Source organism: Penicillium soppii, assembly GCF_028829465.1.
Source record: "Penicillium soppii strain IBT 18220 chromosome Unknown utg000004l, whole genome shotgun sequence".
Taxonomy (NCBI): domain Eukaryota; kingdom Fungi; phylum Ascomycota; class Eurotiomycetes; order Eurotiales; family Aspergillaceae; genus Penicillium; species Penicillium soppii.
In genome coordinates this window covers 2,729,009-2,751,449 of record NW_026643234.1, presented here as the reverse complement: position 1 = coordinate 2,751,449, position 22,441 = coordinate 2,729,009, and the positions used below count along the sequence as shown (strand labels likewise).

Genomic DNA, 22,441 nt, shown 5'->3' with positions numbered 1-22,441 from the left:
TTCATCTTCGATACTAGGTTACGGCGTGTGGTAGCAGCGCACTAGATAGTAATACATCTTTAAAACACCTATTCACAATAGTCTACAGTGTGCTAGTGTATATATAGTATTGATCTACTAGATCAAGTGTAGCCTGTTGCACCAGGACATGAATTGCATGCTTACTGGAAGAACAGGTTAAGGAAACACCAGCTGTCCACCACCGGCTATAATTATCAATGACTTAAATTACTGGATCAAGCGGAGGTTCTGAACCGAGAATATTCACTTCTCATCGGTAGAAGAAAGCGAGGGAAGATGAAGAATTATTGATCATACAACAAATACTCTTAGGAATCACCCCTTTAGTCACAACGTAATTCAATTGTACTATACTATGTACGAAGTATTTAATCCAATATCTCGACTAAGCCGACTCCGACGGAGCTCTGCGCCGCTCGCTTATATGCTAAAAATAAAACAAGATAAAAACCAAAATGGACAACTTTTACAGGCATGTCAAATCTTTGGCACGTAAAAGCCCAGAGCATTTCCTGCTCTACAGACGGGGCTGGTTGCGAGCCCAGCCAGCCTCACCGGCAATCAGCTCAGCGGCGCGCTCACCAATGGTCAAAACAGTGAGCATGGGGTTGATGCTAGGCATGTCTGGGAAGACACCGGCATCGGCAATACGGATACCCTTGAGACCGCGAACCTTCAGTGCGGGGTCCACAACGGCCATGGGGTCGCTGCGCACGTCACCCATCTTAGTGGTACCAGCGGGGTGGTACACGGTGTGGGCGACGCGGCGGCCGTACTCGGACAGCTCCTCGTCGGTCTGGATCTTGGGGCCTGGGGCGACCTCGCGCTTGATCCATTCCTTGAAAGGAGATTGCTGGGCGATCTCCCGGGCGGCCTTGAGACCGGCCACGATAGTGGCGGCGTCGTAGCCCTCGGGATCGGTGAAGTAGCGGAAGTCCAGGGAGGGCTTCACGGAGGGGTCGGCGGAGGTCAGGAAGAGACGACCACGGGAGCGGGGACGGGGGATATTGGGGGTCATGCAGAAGGCGTTCACGGGCTCATCGTAGCCGAGACGAGTGGTGTTGAGGGTGAAGGGGATCTGGTAGCAGTGCATCATCACATCGGCGATCTTACCGTCGAAGCCGGCGGCGTTGGGCAGCTCGCGACGGAGGAAGATTCCAGCGTCAGAGTCCATGGTAGTCTGGTTCGGGGGCACGGGCTGGTTGAGCTCCCACATAATGATACTCTCGGGGTGGTCGAGCAGGTTCTCACCGACACCGGGGAGATCTTTCACGACGGGGATGCCGAGCGCGGATAGCTGCTCACGGGGACCCATACCAGAGAGCATCATCAGACGGGGAGTGTCGACAGCGCCGGCGCACAGAACGGTCTCCTTCTTGGCGCGCAGAGTGTGCTTCTCACCAGACTGGAGAGTGACGTTAACACCGGTCACGGTGTCACCCTCGACGTTGACCTTGGAAACCCAAGCGTTGGTCAAGATAGTCAGGTTGGGACGCTTCTCATCGCCACGGAGGATGGGATGAATGTAAGCGACAGAGGCACTGCTTCGGCGGCCATCGTCCGGGTTGTAGGAAACGTTGAAGAAACCAACACCCTCGGACAGCTCACCGGTCTTGCGAATGTCGTCGTTGAAGTTCTCAATGACGGGGATGTTCATGGCGCTGGAGCAAGCCTGAACCCAGTCCTTGCAAAGCTGGTTACGGTGACGGGCGTGGACGGGCTGCACGGTGTTGCGCAGGTTGTCAATGATACGGGTGAAGGTCTCAAAGTCCCAACCCTTGCAGCCCTTGGACACCCAGTTGCGGCAATCATATTCGAAAGGACGGAACGAGATGAGAGTGTTGTGGCTGGAGCAACCACCTAGGACCTTTGCGCGGGAGTGGCGGATATGGCTGTTACCTGAGGGGAAATCAGCAAAGGGGGGTAAAGTAGCCTTAGAATTGAAAGCGATTCTTACCCATTGGCTGTTCAGTGGTGCCGTAGTCGTAATCCAGCTCACCGCCGAGCAGGTTCAACCATTCCTTTAGGTTCAGGACACGATCATCCATAAAATCACTGGGACCACCCTCAATGACCAGAGTACGCTTGTTAGGAAGATACTCGGCCAGACGGGCAGCGATCACACAGCCGGCGGTACCGCCACCGACGACAATGTAATCATAGCTGTTAACATCGACAGCGGGAAGATCGTTGGTGGTAGCCATGTTGAATTATGGAGGTATCGATAGGAAGAGAAATGAAGTGAGTACCACCCTTGTTAAATAAAAAGAAGAATTGGAGAAAAACGGGTGGGCTGATCGGGAGACCTTTAACTCTCTTGATTACCCAGATTCCTTTTTTTTTTTTTTTTTTTCTCGGCGAACTTGCGAAGATATAAGTGGTGGTCATCCTTTCATAGTGGAGATGTTTTGGAAGTGGAGAGAAATCTTAGATAATGCATTGTCCACAGTTAACGGGCGGAACTTCACCTGCAACGTCGGCAGTTTCAATTGCTTATCTTTTTATTGTGAGATATTGCCTGTTACTATCGAACTTGGAGTACAATAGTAGGCTTTTCATTCCAGGATAAGATTTCCCTTCCGATACTAACACTCTGGTTTTATGGTAAAGAATACCTTTTTTAGAGTGGGAATCCCGGTCTTGAACAAGGTTAAGAGCCCCAAAATGGGAGATCATGGGAAATAATGGGGTTTCAGCCACGCGGAAGGCGTATCTAGTACTTAGCCATTACGTACTAAATCTGCACAATGGCCGAGTACCCGATACATCATCGGATCTTCATAAAAAAGTTTCCCGCTAATTGCGTCAGTGCCATTTCTTTTTTTTTCCTTCCCAAAGGCGGTGTAACAAAAACAATTCATACCGAGGTCCTCTTTAACTTATCCTGGTCTGAGTTCTTGATAAATAATATTCAATTACAATAACAATCATGTCTCTCCCATACCCTACCCGTCAGCTCTATTATAACGGAAAGGTTCAAGCCGCGACTTCCGGCAAGACGTTTCAAACCATTAACCCCGCCACTGCAACTCCATTGGCCGATATCGAAGTTGCCTCCAACAGCGACGTCGATGCCGCTATCACCGCTGCTGATCGAGCATTCCCTTCATGGGCCCAGACTCCTTTAATTGCCCGCGCTCGTATTCTTCACAAGGCCGCTGCTCTCCTGCGTGAGCGCAATGATGAGATCGCCCGTGTCGAGACTTTGGATTCCGGAAAGGCCTTTACGGAGACTAGCACCGTGGACGTCGTCACTGGTGCCGACGTTTTGGAATACTATGCCAACTTCATTGGTGGTGGTGGTCTCAACGGTGAAACCACTCACCTCCGTGAGGACGCCTGGGTGTACACCAAGAAGTCTCCTCTGGGAGTGTGTGCTGGTATTGGTGCTTGGAACTACCCCATCCAAATGTGAGTATACAGCAAACAACAGCAGCAACGAATTCAGCAGCTAAACTTCAGTAGTGCCCTTTGGAAATCCGCTGCCTGCTTGGCCGCCGGTAACACAATGATCTATAAGCCCAGTGAATACACCCCGCTTCACGGCCAAACCCTGGCAGAAATCTACACCGAGGCCGGTCTGCCCGACGGCGTCTTTAACGTGGTGAACGGCGCCGGTGACGTCGGCGCTTACCTGACCAGTCACCCCTTGATTGCCAAGGTCTCCTTCACCGGCCAAGTGGCAACCGGCCAGAAGGTGGCTGGCTCCGCCGCCGGTAACATGAAGTACGTGACCATGGAGCTAGGTGGTAAGAGCCCATTGATTGTCTGCCCAGACGCAGAGCTGGAGAGCGCCGTCAACGGCGCCATGATGGCCAACTTCTACAGCACAGGCCAGGTCTGCACAAACGGTACTCGAGTGTTCGTCCCCCGCGCCATGAAGGCTGCCTTTGAGAAGAGCCTGCTCGAGAAGATTCAGTATGTGCGACCAGGCCCGCTCTTCGATGAACAGACCAACTTCGGTCCTCTGAGCTCCAAGCCTCACTTCGAGAAGGTGCTTTCTTATATTCAACATGGTATCCAGACGGACCGCGCCACTCTGCTCTGCGGTGGTGTCGAAAAGCCCAATGTGCCCAAGGACCTCCAGGCCGGTTTCTGGGTCCAGCCTACTATCTTCACCGACTGCACTGACTCCATGCGCATTGTCCAGGAGGAGATCTTCGGTCCTGTGATGACTATCCTGTACTACGATACCGTTGAAGAGGCCGTGCAGCGCGCCAACGCTACCGAGCTCGGTCTTGCCGCCGGCGTCTTCACCAACAACCTCAACCAGGCTCACCGTATCATTGATCAGCTCCAGGCTGGCATCACTTGGGTCAACACGTGGGGTGAGAGCCCGGCGGAGATGGCTGTCGGTGGCTGGAAGAAAAGCGGTCTGGGTGTGGAGAATGGTCGCCGCGGTATCGAGGCTTGGCTGCAGAACAAGAGCACTCTTGTTGACATGAGCGGCTCTGTGCCCTCGGTCTTTGCCAAGCTGTAAATAATATGCAATGTACACAAAATAGCCTGTCACATTTCAATGAGTTCAAGCGTTGACACTAGTCCATTAGATGTCATATTCTAGGCCACGCTCTCAGGGAATCGATAGCAATCCCGATATGGTTGCTTTCTATGAAATGTATATTTGTACATTGCTAAGAATTCCATAGCTAAAACCCTGAATAAAACTCGGATAAAGACTGACTCCTAAAAAGCATTGAATATCAAAAGATAACGCGTCTATCGGTCAGATCACAAACGAAAACTCCTTCAAAAAGCAACTAGCCCATGCGATTATGCATTCAACCCGTCCCATAAAAAGAAATCCCCTCCAAACTAGAGAGTAGTCAGGCGAGTGCCCATCCGATCAAAGATAAGATCACTCTTCATCGTCCCATCGAGCCCCCCAATAGCCGAATCCACCAACCGCGAAGACATACTATCAGGGGTAAGTTCCTCGTCCTCCATAGCGCGATGCAACTCGGTATTAATGCGCAAATCCTTAGGAACCTTCTCGGGGGTGCGGTCCGGAGTCAGCTGCTGTGACTGCGGCCCAGTAGGAGTCTTTACTGAAGGATCATAAGTCCGAGGGCGGTACACCAAGGCCGGGCCCTGAGTCCGCGCATCCGTGCCGGCTTGCTCGATCGACTCGAAATAGCGCACGGTCTTGACCTTCAGCTCAAGTGTTGCATCCCGATCACACACGATCAGTGGGTGCTGGTGCAGTTGCAGAGCGGAAAGGGTCCACATGTGGTTCACACCATCCTCGAGACCCTTCTGCACCGCGATAGCCTTGTGGGCGCCTGTAGCGACGATGACAACTTCGCGGGAGTCCATGATTGTTTTGATTCCGACGGTCATTGCCATACGGGGCACCTTTGCGGTATCGTTGCCGAAGAAGCGGCTGTTGGCGAGAATGGTGTCGTAGGCAAGTGTCTTGACGCGGGTGCGACTGTTCAATGATGAGCCTGGTTCGTTGAAGGCAATGTGGCCATCGGGTCCAACACCGCCGAGGAAGAGCTCGATTCCGCCGTAGCTGGCGATGCGCGACTCGAAGGAGGCGCATTCGGCTGTGAGGTCTGTTGCCTCGCCGTTCAGAATGTTGATATTCTGCGGGGGCACGTCTACATGGGAGAAGAAATGCTTGTACATGAAGCTGTGGTAGGACTCTGGGTGGTCGCGTGGAAGGCCGACGTATTCATCCTGTTTTGATTTAGTTGGTTTTGGTATCATTTGATGTGGTGCTTAGTGTGCTTACCATGTTGAAGGTCACGACATTTTTAAAAGAAATCTCGCCGGCGCGGTGCCGCTGGACGAGGATCTTGTAGATGAACTCTGGGCTGCTGCCAGTGGGCAGACCGAGAACGAAAGGGTTCTCTGGGGTTGGCTTGAACGCCTGAATGCGGCCTGGGTGGAGGTTAAGATAGGTATGCATTGAGGAGACTGAAGATTGACTTACTGATGATGTAGTCTGCGATGTACACAGACGCCGAGCGAGGGTCTTCTCTGATAATCACACGCCTATCAAGCTTGATTAGCAATGCGATGCGATGCGATACAGATATGTCACGCACATGATTACGTCACTTGATGGCGAGTCGACGAGTTGAAGTTGTCGAGAGTTAATGGAAGAAAGAAAGAAGAGAAGAGAAAAGCCAGAGTAAAGAATAAAGAAAGAAAGCAGAGAATGGGTTACAGTGGAGTGTACGACAGTGCCAAAATTGATCACCCACGTAGTATAGGGCCAGACCTCTCATTTCTACTACTATGGATCTCTCTCCGCAAATGTATCATTGCACGCCCCCAATGTGGATGATTGGATTGATAGACCTCCCCATGACGTTTGACTTTTGCAATTTACCGCATATTGATCATTTCTGAATTGGTTTAGACCACGAGATAGGAACCGATTTTTTCATTCGTTGGAATCCAAGGGTATCTTTTAGGAATACCATGTGGTGGCCAACAATAGTAACGGGGATATCTTGTTATGACGCAGGCGGAACAAAAAGCCCAGAGCAGTAGGGAAATTGGATAGAAAAAGGCATTGAAAGGTTCCATTTATGTAGGAGTTGCATCCGGTTGAAGTCGAGTGGAAGATTGTAACCCTGTAGCGTCGTAGTTGTATGGTATTGGTACTGGTACTGGTATTTTACAATCACGTGGGATATATTGGTATTCCTGATACTTACTCCATACGACTTGGACACTTTACCTACATTTGTATATATGTATATATGTATCTACAGTTATTCTCTTAAAACCATTGAATCTGAATTGAGAACTTTATGTCTACCTACCTAGATACTTACCTAGATGCATATGCAATATGTATATACGTACATAACTATATACAACATGTAGAGTAGTGACGTGGTCACGTGACTATCCTGTTTGTGACAATGGCCATTATCTTATCTGGTAATTCTTCCCCGACATTGCGGCTCTGGGTAGTTGTGGCAGTTGACAGTTGACAGTTGAAACAGTTGAGACAGATAGGAGAGAACTCCTTTATACCAATCCCCTTTTTATGATTCTCCTACTTTTGTTGTTTCCCTTGCAACGTCTCTAGTCACCTGACGTCCAACTCTCTTGTTTGCTGACTCTTTTCCGTTTACGTCTAACTGACCTCCGACACTGCACTGCACCCTTTGCATCCTACCTTTTGGGCTACAGGCATTCCTCCAGGGCTATGGCCCGGAAAGAGGACATGCTGCCCCCAGGCTGGGAAGATCTAGATAGGTATGTCGATCGCCCGTTTCGGTCACCGGTCTCCCGTTTGTCGGGGGTATCTCTCCCCTTCCATTGTGGAACCTGAATCCTTTCTAGGTTAATGTCCATTTTGGGAAATAATTCTAATGCTGACATATGGGCATATAGGCAGATGGGTCAATTGTTTATGATGGGCTTTGATGGGACCGAAGTGAATCCACAAATTCGATCGCTCATCGAAAATTATCATCTAGGCGCTGTGTTGCTATCCGCGAAGAATCTGAAATGTATAGTTTCTTTACATATCTATTTATTATTTTCTCTACTGACGCAATGATAGCCGCCGAGGACGCTACGAGATTGGTTTTGGAATTACAAACCATTGCTCGTGATGCAGGTCATCCCGTCCCTTTACTCATTGCTCTGGATCAGGAGAATGGGGGCGTCAATAGTTTATATGATGAAATTTATATCAGACAGTTCCCCAGTGCCATGGGCATTGCGGCGACGGGCTCCAAGTCCTTGGCTCGCGAGATCGCTTCCGCCACCGCACAGGAGCTCAAGGCTGTTGGCGTGAATTGGATCTTGGGGCCTGTGTTGGATGTCTTGACCAATGTACGAAATCAACCTCTAGGTGTTCGAACTTCTGGAGATGATCCTCAACAGGCTTCTCAATTCGGTGTTCAATTCATGAGGGGATACCAGGAAGCAGGCTTGGTAACATGTGGGAAACACTTTCCGTCCTATGGCAACTTGGAGTTCCTCGGTTCACAGATGGATGTCCCTATCATCACGGAGTCTCTAGAACAACTCAGTCTGAGTGCTCTGGTACCCTTCCGCAATGCCATCACCCAAGGCCTGGACGCTATGATGGTAGGCGGTGTATCATTATCATCTGCTGGAATGAATGTGATGCACGCCTGCCTGAGCGACCAGGTTGTCGACGAGCTCTTGAGAAAAGACCTTGGGTTCCAAGGGGTGGTGGTGTCTGAATGCTTAGAAATGGAGGCCCTGACACATAACATTGGGGTAGGAGGTGGCACTGTGATGGCGAAGAACGCCGGCTGCGATGTCATCCTTTTATGCCGGTCCTTCCCCGTCCAGCAAGAAGCCATCAACGGACTCAAGCTGGGGGTGGAGAATGGTATCATCGGCCGACAGCGAATCGAGCAGTCGTTGCGCCGGGTCTTGGCTCTGAAGGCCCGCTGCACTTCCTGGGAGCAAGCCTTGAATCCTCCGGGGCTTTCTTCGCTTACACAAATGCAACCCTCGCATACTGACCTTTCAACCCGGGCTTACAACTCTTCTATCACGGTCATGCGAGATAAGAGCAATTTACTGCCATTGTCCAATGTCATCGATGCAGACGAGGAACTTTTGCTCCTAACCCCACTGGTCAAACCACTCCCAACCTCGGCAGTCTCTGTGCTGTCGGAGACTGCACATGGCCCACTCGATCCATTGTCTTCAGAAAGAGCCTCCTCAATCCTCAGCGGAGAAGGCGTATTCAAAGAACTCGGACGCTCGCTCTCAAGACAACGAAATGGCCGCGTTTTACACACCTCGTATACATCCAACGGCGTGCGTCCCATTCACGAAGACCTCATCCAACGAGCAAGTGCCGTCGTCGTGGTCACAGCAGATGCAAATCGCAATCTATACCAGCAGGGCTTCTCGAAACACGTCTCCATGATCTGCCAATCCCAATATAATAATACCTCCTCCGGCGAGCAACACAAAAAGCCATTGATCGTTGTGGCAGTTAGTTCGCCTTATGATTTTGCCATGGACTCCTCCATCGGTACCTATATCTGCACATACGATTTCACAGAAACCGCCCTGCAGGCACTAGTGAAGGTCTTATATGGCGACCTAACACCGTCAGCGGCGCTCCCCGGCTACATCGGCCGCACCCAGAAAACCATCCACCATTCCCGCCAGCACTGGCTAGTCGAGAACTGGAACGAAGAACGCGATTCTTTCGCCCTAGACGCTCTACTCGACACCATTCGTTCAGACTGCGCACCCGGGCAACGGTCAGAGCTCCTAGGCGCAACATCCAGCAGCTTCCTCCTCCGAAAAGATGACATCGACGAAGCTCACTTCGTCGTACGTAACAGCAGCACCCACGCCCTCTACGGTTTCTGCGCAACATACTTCTTCCGCTCTACAGGCACAGGAGTCCTAGGCTGTCTAATAGTCGACCCAAGTCGTCGAAACCTCTCAATCGGTCACTCCCTACACAGTCGCGCAATCAGAACACTCCTCCAACGGAACGGGATGCGTCGCTTTCAGCTCGGTTCCCGTCTCCCGGGAATCTATCTCGGCATTCCGACAGTCAACCCAGTCGAACGCAAACGTCTACGCCAGTGGTTTGCAAATCTGGGCTGGAACACCGCCCTCTCCAAGCCACTTTGCAGCTTAGTCCTCCACAATTTGTCCACCTGGGTCCCGCCCGATGGATTGACAGCCACGCTGCAGAATGCACAAGTTATCTACGACCTCGTGTATGGGTGGGATTTCGCTCGTGCTATACTCGAACATATTAAGACGTATGCGCGCCAAGGCGTGGCGGATATCTACCGGATGGCTCTTGGTGGAGCGCCTAATTGTGGGATTATTCGGGCCAAGAGACCTTCCGATGGGTTGATCTTGGGGAGCATCGTAATTTATAATGAGCGTTCTGCTTTGGCGGAGCATATGCCCGTTTTGCGGGCTACGCAGACTTCTGTTGGAGGCATTTCTTCACCGGTTATTTCGCCTTGTGGGGAGGATTATTCGACTGTTATGCAGGGTTTGGTTTTGTTGGCTATTAAGCAGATTCGAAAGTTGAGTGCTAATGCTGTTGTTATGGATTGTGTAATATTTCCCCTCCCGGGTTTATTTTTTATGCGTTTCTGAACTGACAGTTATATTAGGTTGACGGTGATGGCAACTTTGATAACCTTTCCACCATGGGCTTTACTATGCTGCATAGCTTTGAAGAGGTCAATTGTGATGCAGCGACGTGGACGATGATGCATACATCGTAGATATCTCTTTTGTTTTTTGCCTTCACTTTTCTGTTTTCTATGATATCCATCTCGCATCGGGTCTGGTTTTTGGTTTTGATCCCTTTCCAAACGGACTTTGAGTATACTTTTTTGTGCATACGGTTGGGGGGGTAGGACAGAAACTTTTTGGTCATTTGGTCCAACATAATGCATTTGCATACAATATTGATAGTCAAGTTCGGTTCGGGATTCAGGTTTTAACGTCCGTCGGTTGTAGATTTCCGCTTCCAAATCTGGAACCGAAGCGTATATAACTTCAAGGCACCAAGATTAATATATTTGTACCTAGGTTAAAATCCACAGCTTTGACTGGTTCGGAGCTCCGTTGACTAAAGTAGGTTGGTTTTATGGGGGAAATTGGCTCCGCTGGTCCACTTTTTTCTTTTTCTTTTTTGAATGGGTCTGTGCTGAAGGGATTATCTTGGAGATGTGACATTGAAAGTGGACAATTCAAAGATGTAACGATACCATTACAATGGTCTATAAGTAGATGTCTATGGAGTAGATTTCCTTGACTTCAAAATAGTTCAAATCGTTCAAAACAATCAAATCAATCAAACCAGACAAAACAGTCAAAGCAGCCAAAGCGGCCAAAACAGCCAAAACAGCCAAACTCGGCCCTCGGGGCCAAACTTTGATCCGGATCAATCTAATTGGAGTAATTTCAATTTGGGTTTTCTGTTTGCGTTAAATCCCTCAGTCGTACAATCTTGTACAAAGTCCGCTTTCCTACACTTTCCAAAGCTATCTGGCTTTCTTCATTATTACTTCGGGAATGGCGTCCGAGCTTAATGTCTTAAATTGTGAACTCAGAAGCTTCGGGATCGGCGATCATCGCTATGGTACTCCGTATAGTACTGTTCCTGAGCTCCCCAAGTCAGCACCTTGCACCGCATCGGGAATCGCGCCGGATAGAGAACCGTGAAATGAATGGAAAGGGTCGATCATCTCGGGATGATCGAATCGGGTAAATGCACAGACTCAAGCCCACGGATATTCTCATTGGTGAAAGGTCCGTTCACATGCGAAAACGAAGCTTGGATTTGAGTGGCTTAGAACAGGGCAATCTTATTGAAATCCCTTTTTTTTTTCTATTGACTTGCCACAAAATCCTAGTCAGGCAAGTCGACCTCTAGTCTGACATGTCTGTATCTCCTTCCACAACGGTTTTGCTCTGAATGGCTGAGTGGAAGTGGAGATGTGGAACGTAAATATACTTTACTCTATCAAAGTACAGTTATTAAATGTATTGAAAGTACTAAACTTTGCAGATCGACGGACATCGCCGGGCCAAGCACGAGGCCACTAACATTCCATGCATGATTTTTGTAGATTGCAGATTATTGCATATTGCATATTGCATATTGCATGATTTCCTTTGGTGGGGGCGCTAATAACAGGGTCCAAATACGGGGAGGAGTTTTGGTTCCTATATGATTGGGTCGGGTATGGCCCCCTTTCTGCGTGTCAGACAATGATCGACTTATTATTTAGCTTGTATACAATGTGTACTCCGTACAATGTATATCTATTGCCCAGGTGTTGAGCATAAAATCAGAGTCTATCAAAAAAACAGAAACGAGATAAATTAATATAAGTGGCGTTGGAGGGTCGACCCGAACCATTAGTGCCTTAATAGGCAGGTGGGTACGCCTAAAGTAAATTTAATGATTGTACGGAGTGTACAGAGTACAGAGTAGATATTTGCTGCTGATTTTATCTAGGTTCTTGAATATTCATATTCTATATTCTATGTTCTATAATCCTCCATATGTATATACCTATCATTGCGAAGTGATGTGTTATATAATGAATACAATAACACAATATCTTACACCGATCTTCAGGGCTGCCGAGAGCCGATCAAGTCTTACCCCATCAGGCAGTATTTTAGTATTTTAGTCCTTTTAGTCCTTTAGGGATATCTTCAGAGATGTGTATATAATAACCACTGCGGAGTAGATATACTACAATTTATACGAAATACATCATCATAATCTATAATATAATGTAGTATAATAAATTAAGAACTTAAATACATGCAAATATAAAATAATACAATCAAACTCCGCGTTCGTCAAAACGTGCTGAGTCAGTTCTCCGCATAAACCGCGGCTCCACTATTCCCCGAATCCGTTGATCAGTTTGCAGAAGTCGAGATTCCTCTCTTCTCCGGCTCCGGTGCTCTTTCTTTTCTTTCGACTTCTTTGCTTTACATTACTCTTTCCGTCAATGTCCTCTCCGCCTCTACTTCCGCCTTAGCCATCTTGCTTGCAGCTTTTCTGCTTTACTCACGATCCTTGGCTCTCCCACTTACACGCACACACCTTTTCCCCATTCACCTCTTCCTCTTTCACCCTCATTCTCTCTCCTCCCCTCTTTCTTTCTTTCCCCTTCACCTTTTCCCCTTCCTATTTCTCCGGTAATTCAGAGAGACCCTTTCCGCCCCATCGTGTCTCCCCGTAAGAGTATAAGCCCTCACCATGGAGGGCTTTGAATCCATGGCAATGCCGCCATATAATCTTGCCAGTCCCTTGTCGCTTGGAAATTTGCAGGGTACCGACTATCTCAGTGCAATTTCTGGCCTGGACATGCCCGATCACCGCTCTACCTTCGACACCGAGACCTTTGTTAGGTGGGTTACTTAAGATCCAAGTGGGACGAGAGGAGGGTGGATCATCCACTCCGCTCTATACACTCACCTTGCTCGAGAAATAGCTCGCTAATTGATTGCATTCAGTGATGAGCTCGCTTTTGCTCCCCCAAACCTGTCACATCAACTGAGCCGCTTCTCTTCGACCTACGACCCTTTCACCGAGATGGTGGCTCCCTTTGAGCCCGCACCCCAGGAACAGCCCCAGGACTCCTCGATCGACCACAACAACAAGCTGTTGAGCTTTTCGCTACCGGTATACCACTATACGCTCCTCGACTACTCCATGCGCCGGACTTCCTTGTCAGTGTCGGCGCAGTTGCATGGAATGTTCTTTCTGGCCGAGTCGCCCTACACCACGTCTCCCTCGGAGAACGCCCCACCCCAGCAAGGCGCCGAACTCACGTGTTATCGTCGCAATTTGTTCCAAATTACCGGTTCAGTCACGTTACCCCGCGGGATGCGCTATATCATGACTGATCAAGGCGATCGTATTCCAATCCTGGCCCAGGAGCTCACCGTATCAGCTACAGAATCCGTGGAAGGAAATTCAGTGAAGATCATCTCAGTGCCATGGAAGACTCCCTCCGCGGCTGCCGCCAACTCTGGCACAGCGCCCGAGGAAAATAACCCTAGTACCGGTGCCAAGATTGAGAAGGAGCCTCCCGCAATCCCCCTGGACATCATGGCTGGCCAAGATTTGGATTCGGACTACGCGACCTTCCCGATTGCTTGGAAACGCTTACAGTTCCGTGTCGCAACAGCCAACAACGGCCGCCGGAAGGAGCTCCAGCAACACTTCGTCGTGCGCCTCAAGGTGGTCGCTACTCTATCCACCGGCGCGAAGATTCCCATCTCAGAGGTCCAGTCGGGTCCTGTCATTGTCCGTGGCCGCAGTCCACGGAACTTCCAGTCTCGCAAGGATCTCCCTCTCAGCGGTAGTGCTGCTGCTTCGCGAAAGAATGCCCAGGCCAACTCTGCAAATTCTTTGAACCGCACCCCAACAAGTGACTCCGTCGCGCGTCGCGCAAGTGTGACCCCTGCGAAAACAAAACCAGCCGCGCAGAGCAGCTCCCCTGAAACAACATCGGTTCCTCCATCCAGCCTGATGCAACAGACTCAAGCGACTCCGGACTGGACTCCAATCCCCCAATCATCTACATCAAACAATGTCATGTCTCATGCCCAGGTCCTGTTCCCTCATTCTAGCCCGGAACAGCTCTCTCAAGCAACAGATTCACAACGACGCGTGAGTTCTACAACCGCCGCTGCACCCATCAACCTATCTCTGTTAGACGAGGAAGAGGACCCAGGCGATCCAAACCTCCATCTCGACCAAAAGATGGTCCCCCCCTTCGCTACAGATCTCCCGCACCAGCGATCCCTAAGTCTGGACCAGTCCGCTCCCCCTTCCAAAATGCGCAAACTTTCCCACGCCATCTCTCAAACACCATCACGGAGCGTGGCTTCATCAATGCCATTGCTCGAGACAGCCAATGTGCCCCAGCCGTTCGCTTCGGGTCTTCCCTTTCCTAATGAAAGCAACGATCTGCTTTACGAGTACTTCCCTCTCGGTTTGGATGACTGGCAGGCTCCCGTCGACGCCGTCTACCGGCCCCATGTGGTGCATCATACTAACATGCCCGAGATGAAGTTCGTCGCCTCGAGAGGCCGCAGCAAACGATACTTCGCCGCTGAAGATGTGTTTTAAACTTCATCCAGGGCCTGGTGCAAGGTGGCGTTTTGTCGTTTTTTCTTCCCGCATCTGCATTACTACTTCGGGGACTAGGGGGGTGTTTGGCTGCTTTATTCCATTGCTTTTTCTAAGACTGGGTTTTTTTGTTGTCCCACACAACGAAACATGTCTTTTTGAGATATCTATGTTATCTGCTTTTTGGGGGGAGGTGTTCGGCATATACGATTTCCAAGGTCCACACATATTTGAATCGCGGACTCTCGGATGGGCGAAAAATGGCGAATTGTGTTTTGGATTTGACGATATCCCTGGGATTTTGGCTTCGATTATTTTACCTGGGATTGTGGGAACTGCTTATATATTCCCAATATTATATGATATCACGCTACTATTCACTTTTGTGATGGGCGCTTCGGCGCTCTTGGGTTCATCCAAGATCAATATATTGAAATCTTCCCATTTTGGGCTGACTACTTCGCTTCTTTCGTATTTTTGGGGAGGGGGCCTGTTTGACGAATTGTAATTCAAATAATTCTAAGCGTTCCCGCCTTTGTTGATCATAGATATCCAAATCCGTCACCACCGATACTTTCCAAATCAGCCTTGATCTCCCACCCAGTTGCGCCAACCCGGCCCGCAATCTCCGACTGTCGCTGCTTGCCCATATTCAGCCATAGACGTAATAAGTTCCCATCGACCATTCCCCGGCCTGCAGCGCCATCGCTCTCTACTGCGCGGAAAGCACGCGGGTTCAATCCAGCGGGGTGCTCAACTGTATTGATGAGCTGTGATTGCAGCGCTGATAGTCGGCGGTAGGATTCCTCTGCGACGGAAGTCACAAGTGCCAGGGAGCCGTTGTGTGAGGCGACGAGGACCTGGTGTGTGGCATGTGTTTCGTCCATGTCCATTGCCGCTTCTGAGGAGTCGGTTAGCTCGGATGAAACGGGTGTGCGGGGTAGCAGGAATGCTGATGATGCGAAGTTGCCGGTGTAGAACTTGCTTCTGCTAAGGAGGCGGTCGCCGTTAGAGGATTTGGGGTCTTCCGCGTCATATTGAAGGACGTGGAGGTTGCAGTCGCTGTCGGCGACTAGCATGTACAGCTTGTTTCCGTCTGGGAGGAAGTCTGCAGCGACTACTTCTAGGTATTCGGGGTCCTTGCCGAAGAGGGTCATTCTGTAGGGTTCTTCGGAATAGCCGGCGAACCAGAGGCCTTTCACGGCATCGCCTAGGATGCACATGCCTGTTCCTTTGAGCTCTTTCGCGACATTCACGTAGCATTGCATGTCCATGAAAGCAACGGGAAGGAGGCTTCCATCTTCTTTGAGACCTCGAACCATGCACTTTTGTCCTTGGGCCACGATGATGAATCCCTGTCCGCCGATGCCAGATAACGCGGTCACTGCGCCCTTGACGGATTCCTTCCCAATCAGCTTTAGTTTGCGGCCCGTCTCAGGCCTTTCGGGATCCGGGACCACGTTGATCACATCGAAAACGTAGATCGTTCCACGGGACGGCATATCTTCACCCTTGGCAATGGCGGTTCCGACGACGATAAGATCCTTACGCTCATGTGTGTTTTCGGAGATCTCAATGTTCACGTTTTTCACTGCTGTGATCTGCTCCTCAGGATCCAAGGGGTAACTAAAACCAAATAATAAAAATTAGCGTTGTTTTTCTCCACAACCACTGGTTCAAGGGGCTTTTTACCTGTCAACGACGGTCCATGTCTTGGGGTTCATGACCTTAATGGAACTTTCGGGGATCTTGGGACAAAACGATAGCTCTGAGATATTTAAGAGTTAGTACAGGAAAGACTGAAGCAATGGAGGATCATACTAACCTTCACCGCGCCACTCAGGGTGCAAATCATCGGCTTCTGGTAGCTTGAAGTCTGCTAGGCGGCTGGTTCCGAGAACGTAAGTCTCAGAAGATGTTGAATAAGCTAAGAAATCAACCTGTTCTTCAAGTGGAACTTGGCGCAATGTCCATGAGTAGTCAAACTGAGTCTGTGGAGGTAGTTGACAAGCCCGTATGCAGTTCTAAAACTCTTGTTTTAGCATCATGCAGATGAAGGTTAACCCGAAACAAGGCTTACCTGAGAATCCAAGTAGATGAAACCACTTTCACAGCCAGTGTCGGCCGAGTCGAAGCTGCTCAGCCATGTTGTAAAGCCTCCCCGAAGACGGATTATGTGTGGTGAGCTTTTTGCCGTTCTGAAGATGAAGCTTGACGAGGCTCCCGGCATGAAGACCGTGCTGAACCCTGAGACATTGGGAAGAACTCTCAGAGGCCTGAAACGCTGTTGGCCATCTGTTTGTGAGAATGTCTCTCCCGAAGGATTCTTCGGAAGAACACTGTTTGGCTCCCTGAAGAATTGCAGGTGACGGAACGGTTCACCATCATTATTGGTCGAGACGAAGCTTGGTTTGTAAAAGATAAGATCATCGGTGTCGGTTCGAAGCTATAATTATCCCGAGTCAGAGAACCAAAAGATAATATCTATGAGATGCCCCCGGGGGACAGTTCTTACAATTAGATAAGGAGAAAGAATCGAGGGATCGCCAAGGTCCGCAACGACAAATTCTGTAACAGTCTCCCGAATGTTAGATCGTTTGGGAGGCTCGACCGACAGGACGGGAGATAAGCAGTCGACACCTTCAATGACAGCGAGTAGCTGCATATCAGACAGTCGGAATATCTGTGGTTCACATTAGAGATTCAGATATTCCGAATGTTTTCTTTTCTCGACAAAACCTACCGAAAGCTTGCATTCCGAGTTCAATAAAAATAGAAGCACTTCACTTCCTGATCGGGTTTCCGAGGATGGGTCCGCCGTGAAGTTAAATGCCTGGGTTTTATCATGATATAGACAACATGAGCGCCATTGAGACTGGCTGATTTCATCTGGCAGTGGAGCCTCATCAAGGTCACCACTCTCATCCGCCTGCAGAAGTAGCACAGATGCATCATCTCGAATGATCACGAGATAAGGATCAACAAAGCTGGCGCTCACAGCCACACGCTCATCGCTGGTGTCTTCATCCCAGACTGGATATATCTGTGAGAGCCCCAGGTCTGCCAAGTGTGTGTGCCATTAGCGTATGCCAATATTTCCCAATAGGGGTTGGTTAAATCCATTACCTATGTCATAACTTCTGACTTCGTTTCGCAGGACTTGAACCAGACGAGTATCTCCTGCCAATGATCCGATATCGATCGTGCAATCCTCGTTCGGATTGAATTCAGTAGCCTTGAAAGGCTTCAAGCCTTGGTTTTCCACTACATAAACATCGTTTACTTCTTGCTCTGACCCCGAAGGCCGCGAAATAATCACGTATTGACGGTGGGGGCTTTCGGGGGTGGTGTTGAGTGCTCCTTTGCCCTGTGTGATTCTGGCTGACCAAACACCATCTGCATCGTCAACTGTCAGGGACATGATCGTCAAAGGGTCGAGTTCACGCTTGACGACAACCAGGCCACCGCCTCGTCCTGAACCCTGAGATGCCACCAGCTCTAATTCAGCTGCAACTCCTTCATTTGTAGCTCCGGTCTTTTCGTTTACCTTTGGAGAAGTTTTGCCCAAAGTGATGTCTCTCAAAGGTCCAATGCTAGGAAGCTGGTCGTTCAATCGGAGATTGTAGTACTCGGGAATTGAGCTGTCACTTCCCCCCATGCGGTGACCGGCTTGTGTCGACCCTGGCACCGAGGAATAAAGATCATCATCATCCATCTGGTCATCGTCCGAAAGGTCATCAATTCCGTCGGTTGCTTGCTTTGACTCAAGGCGAGCCTTTCTAGAAGCGGCCGATGCGTGAGACCACTCAAGAAGCACTGAATCTGCATCTTCGCTTCCAAGGAACACGTTTCCATCACCAAAACAAGTAGAGCATGAGGCAGCCGACTTCAGAATATTCCCTCCTGCATTTCTTGGAAGGAGATGAACAGTCATGCCAGACACAGACCGTCCGTCAAGTTTGAATTTGATCAATGCTGTATCGCCAGATGCAAGCGCTAGGATCAGGTCCCCACTATCACCACCGAGTCGCTCAACCACACAGCCTTCAAGACGAAATCCCAAGTCTGACTGGTCGGTCATTGAAAATGCGGAAACCTGTCTGGAGAACTCATTGACCCCCACTGCACTAGTCTTGCCAGCTTGGTCGACGTGCACGATTTCATTGGATCCAAGAAGTAATGCACCTCCCACCGGAAGTGGCAAGGCCACGACCTTGAATAGATCACTCGGAAGACGAGACACGGAGAGAAGAGTTGTAGATGCTCGCTGCTCAAGGTCCAGCGTGAAAACAGCGTAGAATACCACATCCTTTCTCTCATGCAGAAGAGCGGTAGATGTTGCAACTTGGGAGTACAGAATGCCGAACGTCGGCTCTCGATATTCGTACAAAAATGCAAGACTTATGGGGTGAAGCAAAGAAGGATCCAAGGCAGTTAATGGCAAAACGAAAGATGGAGCGTATGGCGTTTGATGCGCCTGTCCATCTTTGCTCTGTCCAATTTCTTTGTCGGAGCCTTGGTTAGGGCGTTCTCCATCAAAATCCGGGTCGTAATCATCCATTACCAGGTCATCACCCTCTTGGTGGAATGGCAGGATGGCAAGGTTCCGAATGCCAAAGTTGTACACCGCACATCTACTGCTCGGGTCAACGCTGAGAATACTGCCACACCGGCTGAGATCCGGTACCCAGGGACTGCGGGTCAGATCATCCCGTTCATAATAATGGATGGAAATAGTTGAAATTCCGTTGCGCTCTGGATCCCACTCGATCAAGCTGAGTTTGGCATTGCGAACAGCGATGATGATAGCCTCTCCACCACTCTTAGTGTTCAATAATTTGACCCGGCTCAAGTCTGTCACGGTTCCAGAAAGCGGGTACTCTTTTTCGAGCACTAATTTTGTTTCTGGCTGAGAAAACTGCGAAGAAAAAAGTTCTGGCCCTTCCTTGGATGATTTTGACGAGGTTTTGACCAGAGAGAACACCTGCAATAGGGATGTTCTAACAACAATCAAATTGTTGGCAGTTGCGGAGATGAAAGAAGCTGCCACGGCATGAGTGACCCCTGTTGGGGGTAATAGTTCTGTATAACACTGCATTTTTATTTTGAGGCAAAGCGTTCTGCTTCAGCTTGTGTAAGGCCCTGGTATTGAGTGCCTGGAAGTCTCTAAACGAGCTAGAATGTGTTTCTGATATGATTGAATATGCGCATTGCAATTGTGAACCTGGAGATGAAGTCTCGAAGATTTGGACCTCTGGCAGCTCAAAGATACAAAAAACAGATTCTATGTTTTCAATGAGATCAGAAAGGCGCGATTGAAAACATCAATATTGATATTCGTTCTTGAGCAAGTCACGTTCGTAGCTCCTTCAAAGCGGAAAGCGGAAAGCGAGTGGGTCAGCTGACTGATCTGGCATAATTAGGCGGTAAATACTTACTGCCAGACAATCTTCACCGTCTTCACCTTCATCTTTCCTAAAACGGCTTAGCGTGGAATGGACAATGACGACACAAGCGATGGGGTAGCTTCTACGTGAAAGATCATTTTTCTTGATTCTAAAATCTCATCATCTCTCTCTCGGAGTATTGATGCAAACGAAAACATTCATGTGCAGAGAGTGAAGTGCGCAATATTCAACATGGCGCTCCTACAAACTTCCCTCATCTGGATTGTGTACGCGGTGGTAATAGCCATTTTACTGGCAGTGGCATCAGTGTTTATCTATGTCTATCAAACTCCACGCGATCGCTCGCCTGCGGTAACACTGACTTGCATCGTCTCAATTACCAGTCTTCTAGCAACAGTGCTCTTACTGCCCGTTGATGTCGCGTTAGTGTCGTCAACAAGCTCGTCAAAGCTGGGCCAGCGAAAGAATTGGGCAACCCAAGATGTAGTTGATAGGATCACCTATTCATTGACTATCATTTATTATCTCCTTTATTCTTTGGATGCTCTTCTATGTCTTCTGGTCATTCCCTTTACGTACTTCTTATATGAAGAGTATGACGAAGTCGCGACTGAGTCAGGCGAGCAGACTGTTGGCCAACGGATCTGGGGTGCTCTCAAATACACGCTAAGCTTTGTTGCGGTCGTGGTCATCTTGTTCTTAGTGGGCTTTTTCGTACCATTGTCTCAGGACAAGAATGACATGGACTTGGACTATTTCAAGCGGCTGCTGACCGAAAATCGTGAGTACAAAGTGATCTATTGAACAGGATCGCCAAGCTAATACAACTATCTCTTTTCTTTTTCAAAGATGGCGAGCGTGCGCTTACCTTTGGCCTGGGCTTGTTAATGACGATCGGCCTCTTTCTCTACGTTTTGTATACCTCAGTGGGCTTGGCCTTTCTGCCGATCAGTTTGATCAAGACTGCGCCATCGATTTCAAGTGCAACTTTGCGAGCAAGCACTACACAGCAACTTGAGACCAACCAAGAACGGCAACGCCAGCTCGAGGGTCGATGTGCAGGAGACCCCGAGCTTCTGTCTTCGAAAGACCGCAGAGAGCTTGATACTCTAGTACGGGAAGAAAGGACCCTGATTCGACGCCAGCGTCTCGCCGAAGAGTCCCAAGGCGAAGGCCGCAGCTGGGTGATGAAGGCGTGGTACAAGATTGAGGCGGTTTTCCGTCCCTTCAAACTTTTAGGAGGCATTTTGCTGCTTTTAATTGCCTTCGTCACTTGGGTATCCATGCTCTTGACGTCAATCGACAAGGCGAAGAACTCAATCTGCAAGCATCGCTGTGGATACATCCTTGCCCATGTCAACATTTTCAATCCCATCAACTGGGCACTTGTTCAATCTGCCAAGGTCTTCCCCATTGATTATGCCATATTCACAATTCTTGTCTTGTTATTTTTCTGCAGCTCTGTTGTCGGAATCGCAGTTGTTGGAATTCGTTTCTTATGGATCAGGATTTTCCAAATCCGAAATGGCCACACGTCTCCTCAAGCCTTACTCTTGGCCACTGCCATGTTGATGCTAATCATCTTAGCGCTGAACTATTCCATTTCGATGGTAGTTGCCCCTCAGTATGCCACTTTCGGCCCGCAGACTTTCTGTGATCGCGATCCAGAGACCTTCATTGGGCAGCCAGATTGCTCCAACAGTAAGGAACTTATCAAGCCATGCTCCGAAACAGCCAGAAATCCCGCCGCACAACAAGTCTGCACGCCCAGTGTCGTGAGCACATTCTTGAACCGGGTCACTCTGAACTATCCATTCTTTGGAGTCGTATTTTTCTGGGCCCAATTCTTCTTCCTGGGTAAGGCTAGCCCTACAGGAGAAAAAATGACATGGTAGAATCGAACTAACAGCGGGGCCTATAGGATTGTATTTGATTGTTTTTGTCACCTCGCTACTTCGTTCACCCAAGTTGGACGAAGCGCAGCTCGACGAGGATGCCGAGGAAGCCGAGGAAGAAGGGCTGTTGGCCAATACTGGCAGACGCTTCAACGCCAGTTGGCAAGATATCACAGGCCGAGCATCTCGGAGCGGGCGCTCTCAAGGCTAATCCTGAAGGCCTTAAATGATGTGACTTCGACGATAAGAGTCACGAACGAAATGAAATATTAATTCAATTATTCAATGCAATAGCTAGTCTCTGTGATTTTGACTCAGCCTTCAATCAATTGTGATCTGTTTCATTGAATTTGATCTATCTTATGTTTTTGTCATATGCAGATTAATCAGAATAATCATGATCTTTCGCATCCTGGTTCAATTCCTCCAGCTCCAATAAAACCCAACTCGCAACAAAAAAAAAAGATATATATTCTAACATGATTTCATAAGGTTCGTGATAATTTTGC

The 22,441-nt window shown here is 49.1% G+C and overlaps 7 protein-coding genes across 7 annotated transcripts; 4 read left to right on the top strand and 3 right to left on the bottom strand.

The window, feature by feature from the left end:
• Positions 1-538: 538 nt before the first annotated feature.
• N7529_004435 (GMC family oxidoreductase) lies at positions 539-2,225 on the bottom strand (the record flags this gene model as incomplete). Its single annotated transcript, XM_057239962.1, has 2 exons — positions 539-1,920; positions 1,979-2,225. 2 exons carry the CDS (start codon positions 2,223-2,225, stop codon positions 539-541), a joined length of 1,629 nt encoding a protein of 542 aa, XP_057099257.1.
• Positions 2,226-2,950: 725 nt separating this feature from the next.
• N7529_004434 (betaine-aldehyde dehydrogenase) lies at positions 2,951-4,501 on the top strand (the record flags this gene model as incomplete). The annotated part of the gene is made up of 2 exons (XM_057239961.1): positions 2,951-3,432; positions 3,487-4,501. The coding sequence occupies 2 exons, from the start codon at positions 2,951-2,953 to the stop codon at positions 4,499-4,501; spliced, it is 1,497 nt and encodes a 498-aa protein (XP_057099256.1).
• A 335-nt stretch (positions 4,502-4,836) lies between these two features.
• Positions 4,837-6,029, bottom strand: N7529_004433 (uncharacterized protein; the record flags this gene model as incomplete). The annotated part of the gene is made up of 3 exons (XM_057239960.1): positions 4,837-5,703; positions 5,759-5,907; positions 5,960-6,029. Coding segments are annotated over 3 exons (1,086 nt in total), but the record flags the coding sequence as incomplete, so codon positions are not given.
• A 1,304-nt stretch (positions 6,030-7,333) lies between these two features.
• N7529_004432 (putative beta-N-acetylglucosaminidase) lies at positions 7,334-10,244 on the top strand (the record flags this gene model as incomplete). Its single annotated transcript, XM_057239959.1, has 3 exons — positions 7,334-7,499; positions 7,553-10,071; positions 10,131-10,244. 3 exons carry the CDS (start codon positions 7,334-7,336, stop codon positions 10,242-10,244), a joined length of 2,799 nt encoding a protein of 932 aa, XP_057099254.1.
• Positions 10,245-12,748: 2,504 nt separating this feature from the next.
• N7529_004431 (NDT80/PhoG-like DNA-binding family protein) lies at positions 12,749-14,629 on the top strand (the record flags this gene model as incomplete). Its single annotated transcript, XM_057239958.1, has 2 exons — positions 12,749-12,900; positions 13,006-14,629. 2 exons carry the CDS (start codon positions 12,749-12,751, stop codon positions 14,627-14,629), a joined length of 1,776 nt encoding a protein of 591 aa, XP_057099253.1.
• Positions 14,630-15,171: 542 nt separating this feature from the next.
• On the bottom strand, positions 15,172-19,727 carry N7529_004430 (cleavage/polyadenylation factor CFT1; the record flags this gene model as incomplete). Its single annotated transcript, XM_057239957.1, has 7 exons — positions 15,172-16,255; positions 16,322-16,397; positions 16,455-16,653; positions 16,710-17,075; positions 17,145-17,312; positions 17,373-17,689; positions 17,756-19,727. The coding sequence occupies 7 exons, from the start codon at positions 19,725-19,727 to the stop codon at positions 15,172-15,174; spliced, it is 4,182 nt and encodes a 1,393-aa protein (XP_057099252.1).
• A 541-nt stretch (positions 19,728-20,268) lies between these two features.
• Positions 20,269-22,143, top strand: N7529_004429 (uncharacterized protein; the record flags this gene model as incomplete). The annotated part of the gene is made up of 3 exons (XM_057239956.1): positions 20,269-20,818; positions 20,887-21,894; positions 21,959-22,143. 3 exons carry the CDS (start codon positions 20,269-20,271, stop codon positions 22,141-22,143), a joined length of 1,743 nt encoding a protein of 580 aa, XP_057099251.1.
• Between the last annotated feature and the right edge of the window lie 298 nt (positions 22,144-22,441).